The 8,749-nt window shown below is 41.7% G+C and overlaps 1 protein-coding gene across 1 annotated transcript; it reads left to right on the forward strand.

Moving 5' to 3' along the window:
- Positions 1 to 1,092: 1,092 nt before the first annotated feature.
- KRT12 (keratin 12) lies at positions 1,093 to 6,289 on the forward strand. The gene is made up of 8 exons (XM_055333467.1): positions 1,093 to 1,704; positions 2,088 to 2,170; positions 3,146 to 3,302; positions 4,196 to 4,357; positions 4,456 to 4,581; positions 4,723 to 4,943; positions 5,631 to 5,701; positions 6,198 to 6,289. The coding sequence occupies exons 1-8, from the start codon at positions 1,093 to 1,095 to the stop codon at positions 6,287 to 6,289; spliced, it is 1,524 nt and encodes a 507-aa protein (XP_055189442.1).
- The last annotated feature ends 2,460 nt before the right edge of the window (positions 6,290 to 8,749 follow it).

Raw genomic sequence — 8,749 nt, forward strand, 5'->3', positions numbered from 1 at the left:
TAAATGAATAAATAAATAAATAAAAAGCATCATGCAGTCCTTCTGTTTGCCAGAATTGACACTGAATATTCCCTATAGAGGCCTGACATGGGATTCAGGTGTTAAGTCCTCTGCATTTGCCCCTATGTCACCAGTGGGCACTGCTGGCTTGAAGAACCTCACTTTCTGGGACGCTACAGTCAAGCAGAGAATATCTGTGGGGACACAGGGGTTGAGGGTGGGAGCAGTGATATAATTTTAATATACAAAAAAATCAATTGCATTTTGATACGTTAGCAATGCTGGGGGTTGAGCACTGAATTATCAGACAAAGCTTCTGATTTCTTAGAGTTTACTAAGAAGGTCATTCTTATGTAAAGGAAGAGCTGCTGAGGATACTATAATATTCTAGTCAAAAATAGCATTCTTTCAATGTTTAAGAGGTCCTCTTTTTGAATCAGAAAGAAACTATGCAAAATCCTGATCCTAATCTGAGGTTTTAAAATCCTTGAGAATTCAAATCCCTGTATCAATCTGGAAAATTTGTTTATTCCTCTCCTTCCATTAATGCATTTCACAACTGCTTCTGAAACTATATTCCACTAGAATATAAACTAGATCATGGTCAGATGGTTTACAGTTCGTTTTCTAAAGGAAACAAGTAGGAAATGTGAGTGAAGAACTTTAAGAAGCTCAAGGCTGAGAAGACGTAAAATTAATTTATCCATTCAACAATCACTCATTGCTTTCCTACAGTGTGTAAGACACTGGGCAGTGCAGAGAATACAAGCAATGGAGTAATCTGGAAGAGAAAAATTTCTCGTGACAACTTCTCTCTACTCCACCCAGATTTCTTTTTTGCTTAACAAATATGTAATGGGCACAATTATTCAATTATTTCTATACTAATGAGTTTTCAGTATGCATAAATCTTTTACTGGTTGAGCTGGTCAAAAAAGGGGGGGAGCATGATATTTTGGGTGAGAGAGTGAACTTTTCAACTGCAACACCCATTTCATGACCTATAAAAGGCCAACCCTTCTGCCTTGCTGACACTGCTTCCTCTCAGGTTGAGGCTCCCTTCCCTGGGCTGTGGATCTTTCCAGCAATACCATGTCCCTCTCAGTGCGCACCTCTGGGCTGCCCCGGCGGCTGTCTTCCCAGAGTGGGACATCGGGCAGAGCCAGGGGCACGTCTGCTTCCATAGTTGGAAGTAGCTATGGGGGGAGCACCCTTGGCTTTGGAGACAGCTATGGGGGAGGCTTTTCTGCTGCTTCCATGTTAGGTTCTAGTTCTGGCTTTGGTGGTGGCTCTGGAATTTCCTTTGCAGGAGGACTGGGTGCTGCATATGGGGGAGCCCTGGGAGGTGGCTCTGGAGCCCTGGGAGGTGGCTTTGGAGCCCTGGGAGGTGGCTTTGGAGGCCTAGGAGGTGGCTTTGGAGGCCTGGGAATTGGATTTGGGGGAAGCCCAGGAGGTGGCTCTGCAGGTATTCTCTCTGGCAATGATGGAGGCCTTCTTTCTGGATCAGAGAAGGAAACCATGCAAAATCTTAATGACAGATTGGCTTCCTATCTGGATAAGGTTAGAGCTCTAGAAGAGGCTAATACTGAGCTAGAAAACAAAATTCGAGAATGGTATGAAACACGAGGATCTGCGACTGGAGACCCCGGATCACAGAGTGATTACAGTAAATATTATCCATTGATCGAAGACCTCAGGAATGAGGTAAGAATATGGTTTTTGAGGGGGCTTTGGGAACTATTTTTTTTATTTTCCTCTTTGGCTATTCTAATATTTCACAGTGATAAACCATCTAAGACTTAAGGTACCTTTCAACTTGACTGTATTTGGAGCAATTTCTCATCTCAGGTTATTTAGTTTCATTCTATCATTTATCATAAAGTAACTGTATTTCCACTAACTTTCTGCAAGAAATGTTTCTCAATTTTTAAATAAAATGGTACAAGTATGTCTTCTTTTTAAAAGTTAAACTGCCTTAAACTGTTAATAGCATGTTAATATCACCTAAAAACTCCTTCTCAAAAATACACCCACGTAATACTAGTATTTTACAACCCCATTTCATGTGTCTTCCCCTATTTGGCCAGATCATTTCTGCCAGCATTGGAAATGCCCAGCTCATCTTGCAGATTGACAATGCAAGACTGGCTGCCGAAGACTTCAGAATGAAGTGAGTAGAACAAAAGAAAGACTAATGGTAATTGACATGTCTCATCATTTCTTCTTATTCCCTATTTTCCTGCCTTTGTTGATGGCAAATATTTCAAACCCTCTGTAGTTCACACACTCTACACATCTGTTGTTTTTGTAAATTTACGTTGGACATTCTAGGAAGAAAGCTGATTCAAACACAATTCACATTACATGTCCTTAGGTATATGCTACTTAAACCTAGGGCTATGATCACCACCATGTTTGTAATTTGCTTTTGGCTTATACTGTGACATAGTATTTACACCAATGTCCTAAACCTCAATCTTCCATGTATCAAAATGAATTAATAATGTTTTTGTCTAGAAGTGAGATTATATTTTTCCTGATGACACATACCACTAAAATATTAACCACACACCTATTTTTATATTTCTTCCTCCTCTCCCATATTCCATCCTCCTGCACATAAGGAAGAAACACTAACACTCATTTTGCTCCACAAAATCTCCATGCAGGATGTTGCAGTGGTGATGATCCTCCACCTGTAAAATCTTGGTAAAAGGTATCAGAGAAGTATCAATGTTTTAAATTATATCATGAATAAAAGTTAAGCAAAAATCTATTTTTTTTTTTTAATTTTCAACTGCTTTTAGGATTCCATCAGAAAGTCCACCCGGAGAGGGCTACTACTGCCAGGACAGCCAGCCAAAGGAGAAACTGTTCCCTGGGATGCAGGGCTACTGAGGTTCATGGTAGAGACAGACTGGTAGAAAAGTCTCACCTCACAATCCTTTCACTTCTCTCCAACTGAGTAGTAAATTATTATGAAGAAAAGGAAAGGAAAACGTTAAAAAGGAAACAGAGCATCATATATTACAATGCTGCCACTTTTACGTAATCACACAAAGTGCAAAACAGACCTGAAGATGATGGCAGAGGCCTTATTCAAATGGATGTGTTGACTTCGGAAACTTTTGTGCTTGGTTTTCAGGTACGAGAACGAGCTGGCCCTGCACCAGAGTGTGGAGGCTGACATTAACGGCCTGCGCCGTGTGCTGGACGAGCTGACCCTGGCCAGAGCCGACCTGGAAATGCAGATCGAGAACCTAACAGAAGAACTGGCCTACCTGAAGAAGAACCACGAAGAGGTCAGCCAGAAAAGGCAGATTTCTAAGTGGCTTTTTTCCTCCCAAGTTCAAAAATCACAATTTCAAATTTACAAATCCAGAGTTAGAACAGGTATGGATGATACATGATACCCCTGTTAAATTGGCCATTTGTTTTGGATTTCTGAGTGAGTGTATGTGTGGTGGCAGTGGCAGGATTGATAGTGATTCCTGTTAAAGTTTAACAGATTAGCAGTGCTTTCTGACTTTGTCATTTTGCTCATTAGACAAAGACAACCAGAATTTTAATGGTCCTAACTTAGTGATTTCCAAAAATATAGTATATTTAAAGTTCAAAAACAAGTCTACCAATAATACAAAATGATATATTTGTGTGAGAAGCTGGTTATGCCCAGTGTAAAACACACAATGAACTCTGGTATGCTGCATAGTATATCAAAAGTTCTGTGTATACAGACATTAATCATGACCCTGGCAATGGGCTTCTCAAGAGCTTTCTACTGGAAGTCAATGACTGATACAAACAGTGTGCAAGCCTTGGCACTGTCTGCAGCCCCAGTTTGGAGGCTGTAGTTGAAGCTTTACTGTACCTTTTCCACTAGGCCTTCTCTTCTTTGTAAAGGCCCTGGATCACCAAGAAGCAGGGCTAACTCATCCGTTTGCCATAGTAGGCACATCCCCTAGGGTCCATGGTAAGTTTAGGGACCCAAGGCAATGCCTTCAGTAGTTTTAAATCAAAAGAAAAATATGAATTTGTAGGTTAAAAAAAAAGAAGTTTTAATATGCTGTATTATAACAGTACAGCAACGTGGTCATAAAATGTAACACTTGATGTCTTTTCTGCTGTAAGAGGCCCACCAGCGTTATCAAGGGGCCGGGCGCCTCTCCCTCACTCTCTCGCTCGCTGTTCCCAGGAGCTCCAAAGCTTCCGGGCAGGCGGCCCAGGGGAGATCAGTGTGGAAATGGACGCTGCTCCAGCCGTGGACCTCACCAGGCTCCTCAACAACATGAGGGCGCAGTACGAAGCCATTGCTGAGCAGAACCGTAAGGACGCAGAGGCCTGGTTCATTGAAAAGGTACCGCAAGCAAAAACAAAAGGCTTTGACACGTTGGCAGGAAAGACCTGCGGGCGCAGCGCGCGCTCACGTCCTTTCGCCCCTCTTTGCCGCGGCAGAGCGGGGAGCTGCGGAAGGAGATCAGCACCAACACGGAGCAGCTGCAGTCCAGCAAGAGCGAGGTCACCGACCTGCGGCGCGCACTTCAAAACCTGGAGATCGAGCTCCAGTCCCAGCTGGCCACGGTAGGGCGCGCACGCGCGGCATCATTTCGACTTCCAAAGAAAACGTGGCACCCACGTTAGTTATAAGGCCACTGGCTGGCCGCCTTCCTCATTGCCATCCCCTCCACTGTTGTATCTGTGCCATCTCCCTCCCACGTGCAGAAGAAATCCCTGGAGGCCTCGCTGGCCGAAGTGGAGGGCGACTACTGCGGCCAGCTGTCCCAGGTGCAGCAGCTCATCGGCAGCCTGGAGGAGCAGCTGCTCCAGGTGCGCGCCGACACCGAGCGCCAGAACGTCGACCACCAGCGGCTGCTGAACGCCAAGGCCCGCCTGGAGATGGAGATCGAGACCTACCGCCGCCTCCTGGACGGCGAGGCCCAAGGGTGAATAGACAGGTTCACGTAGGATGCAAATAACTTCAGTGGCTGACCAGCAGGGGCCGCCTGATGCGCTTGGGGCAACAGAAGGAAGGAGGGTTCTTTCATTGATGGAAAATACCACATCTCCTAACAAGCATACCCTGGATTTCATTTAATGGTCTACACTTTCCAAAGTGGCGTCACCCTTTATCTCGCTTGACAATTCATAAAATGCTGGGATGAATAATGACACCACAGACAGGCATACTGCAAACTGACACTAGAGAAGTCACCCATTAGAGTCCTAGTATCAATGCCCCCATGCTGAGAATGACACCTCACACAACAGCCACCTGAATCACCTCACAACCTACTGCAGTGAACTTTCCAAAAGCAGCAGCAGCCTAGACTAGTGGGAAGAGCCCAGGGCTCTAAATCAGGAAATCAAAGTTCTGAGATCAGATCTTCCATTAATTGCCAGTTTGCTTCACTTTGAGAGCCCGTTTTAGGCAGAGTTTGAAAATAAAGGTTCACTGCACTAACTGCTTACTCTCAGGGTGCATTATTCAATCACTGTTCATCAAGGAATTTAGAATACCTTCTCTATTTAGCCATAGTGTTATGTAAATTTTTAGCTTAAAGAGCAAACTCTTTATTTCTCCTCCTCCCAGAAAGCATCATGTGGTATCATCCCCCTTGTTTTCTTTACAGCGATGGCTTTGATGAGACTTTATATGCGACAGAATCCAAATCTCAAACGCAGTCGATTGATTCCTCTAAAGGTATGCAGACTCCCTAAGAATAACTGAGAATAAGTCAGAATCACACTTATTAATGACTAAAATGATAAGATCTCTTGAATATTGCAGTATTATTAATAATTTTAAGTATATTTGTATTCTGGGCCAAGGAAAAATATTTATGTATTCCTGCAGAAAAATGAGTGGATTGTACTGTATGAAAATTTCTGGCAACCCAGAAGGAAAACAATCTATTCTACAAAGAAGTGTTATGAGCATCATAGCCACTTTTTAAATTTTTAAAAGGAGAAATATTTTCACTTGTACATAATATGACACTGAATACATTTCACTTTCGTTTTCAACAATGCAAAAAGTGCATTGTTTTAGAATGAATGCAAAAGTCACTTTTGAAAGTTTAAATTCGGTGGATTATATCTGCCAATATCTAATTTAAAGTTTAAGCTAAACAACAACCAACTTTGGATGAATGTATGAAACACTTACTCTTGCCCCTTTATTCCATTTTTATCTTTAGACCCAACCAAATCCCGGAGAATCAAGACAATTGTGCAGGAAGTGGTGAACGGTGAAGTGGTCTCATCTCAAGTTCAGGAAGAACTAATGTAAAATTTCACAAGATCTGCCCCATGACTGGTTCCTTAGGGATAGGAAATTTACAAGCAGAAATTGTCCCTTTCAGAGTAAGATACCATATTAGCTCAATTCTACTTTTGTCTGTTTCATTTTCCTTGGACTCCCTATTCACTTTGAGTCCCTATTGCTCTTCAATTACAAATCACTGTGGCCATGTTGGTCTTTAGAACAAACCAAAATTGCTTTACATCTTTCTGGACCTAGAGTAGTCTTCTAATAAGCTTTCTTTTGGTGACCTGGAACATATTTTAATCACATGATTTTGATCAAGTATTGTTATAATAAAGTTAGATAAAAGATGAATGGTAATAATATGGAATATGTACCTTCTTGATTCCAACAATGTCAAGAGCATAGAGAGAGGTTTGTAAAACACTAATATAAAATAGATAAACACTGAGATGAAAATGTCAAGGTTGGAGATTAAGAAGATTCTTTTAGAAGTTCTGCCCTTTTTACATCATCCCATTACGGTTACAGCAAATTACATTGCCTACTATGGGGATAACAGTTGTCCTGTTCATTTTCTAAGACCTTCTTTGATTCAGTCAAGAAACACTTATGGAATCCTTACAGTATGTAAGAATGGAGACTCAAAGATGAATATGATAGGGTCCTTGCCTACTGGAGCTCACAATTTAGGGCAGAGATAGACATTTACTGGGAATGGTGATACAGAGAGATAGGCCACATAGAAGTTAGAAGGACATATGGAGGAAGAACTGAACAATTTGTCAGGGGGCAACTAATTGCTTCATACAACAATCAACCAGGATGGGGCATCTGGGTGCCTTAGAAGGGTTAGCTGTCAGACTCCTGATTTTTTTTTTTTTTTTGGACTCTTGATTTTGATTCAGGTTGTCATCTCAGAGACATGGGACCAAGCCCCACATTGGGCTCTATGCTGGGAGCAGAGTCTACTTGAGAGTCTCTTTCTCCTTCTCCTTCTGCCCCTCTACCCCCATATGTGCTCTCGCTCTCTCAAATCAATTAATTTAAAAAAAAAAGAAAAGAACAGAAAAAGAAAAGAAATCAACCAGGTAGAGAAAAGGAAAAGGGAACAGAGGAACACATGTGAAAAAAACACAAGGGTATAAACAAACATTGTTTTATGTCCTTTCTCCTATCCAGCACCAGTGAGGCCCAGATTCGGTTTCTATTGGGGTGGATCAGACCCATGAGTCAATAACAGATGTCATGTTCTGGGTTATGGCAGAAGGTGGCCAAAGTCTAGGCTTGAGTAGATGGGGGTTCAATCTGGATTGCCATATTCAAAACTCTAGATGGAAAATAAGAGCAGGATTTAATGATTAAGAGCCTGGGCTCTGAAGCCAGACTGGGTTCAAATATTAGCTCTGTCACTTCATAGCAAGTAACCTACTTGCGGTATGCCTGTTTCCTGATCTTTGAAGTGGGTGGGTTTTGTGGAGATTAAGTGAGGGATTTAAAATACATACATAAAACACTAGGAGCAGTCTCTGGTACATAACAAGTATTCACTATCTGCATTATATTATTATGGAGTATATGGAACCAAAATGGGGCGCAGAAGGAAACTGATGAGCAAGGAGTATCAAGAGGAGAAAGGAGAGGGAGGAGTCATGCAAGCCTGGAGGAATTCCTGCACTGAGTGCAAAAGCCCAAAGAAGGTTATTATGCCATTGTAGGTGACTTACTTCAGCATGCAACTTTCTGAAGTGCTCCATTTATCTCCTTATATTATGCATAGCAATTTAACTCTCTGCCTAGCCCTCCCCTTCTAGAACACATCATAGGAGAACTTTACCTTTTAGGTCCAAAAAGATTATCAAAATATTTTCCTGAACAAGGTCCATGTAATAAAGGATGCCCCTTTTCTGGTACTCAGAAGTAGTTGCACATAGTTGCTGTTTCAAATAACATCTGTTTTCCTTACAACTACGTCTGAATTGTGTGAGACTCAAAGAAGAAAGGCATTTTGCACAAGGATAAACCCAGCTTATTGGTTCTTAGCTACTATCTTAGTTTTATCAACATTCCTCTTTTTTATCAGCATTTCTCCACTGGGTTCCCTGAGACAATACCTCACTTGCCACATTTTCTCAAACTCTTTTTTATGACCTCTGAATGTTGGCCCAATCTTCCTGTCCCCTCTCTCTCCACTCATTCCCTAGGTGATCTTAACTAATCCCATGGTTCTAAAATAACCATCTATAACTTATTGTGGTGATCATTTCACAACATATACAAATACTGAGTTATTATGTTGTATACTTGAAACTAATACACATTATTCAACAATTATACCTCAATAAGAAAAAAAAACACAGTAACCTCCTGTGCATTGATTACTTCTTGTGTAGCCTCCAACATGGCTCCAGGGATCCCCACATCCTGGTACTCATGCCCTCCTACATGAATAGAATGTACATGTACAGTACCCTCCTACAATGA

The sequence above is a fragment of the Nyctereutes procyonoides genome, unplaced genomic scaffold, assembly GCF_905146905.1.
Source record: "Nyctereutes procyonoides isolate TBG_1078 unplaced genomic scaffold, NYPRO_anot_genome, whole genome shotgun sequence".
NCBI lineage: Eukaryota > Metazoa > Chordata > Mammalia > Carnivora > Canidae > Nyctereutes > Nyctereutes procyonoides.

Coding starts and splice junctions, on each gene's coding strand:
- KRT12 (XM_055333467.1), top strand. CDS start 1,093: ATGTCCCTCTCAGTGCGCACCTCTGGGCTGCCCCGGCGGCTGTCTTCC. Junction 2,171..3,145: donor GCCGAAGACTTCAGAATGAA/GTGAGTAGAACA, acceptor CTTGGTTTTCAG/GTACGAGAACGAGCTGGCCC. Junction 4,582..4,722: donor TCCAGTCCCAGCTGGCCACG/GTAGGGCGCGCA, acceptor TCCCACGTGCAG/AAGAAATCCCTGGAGGCCTC.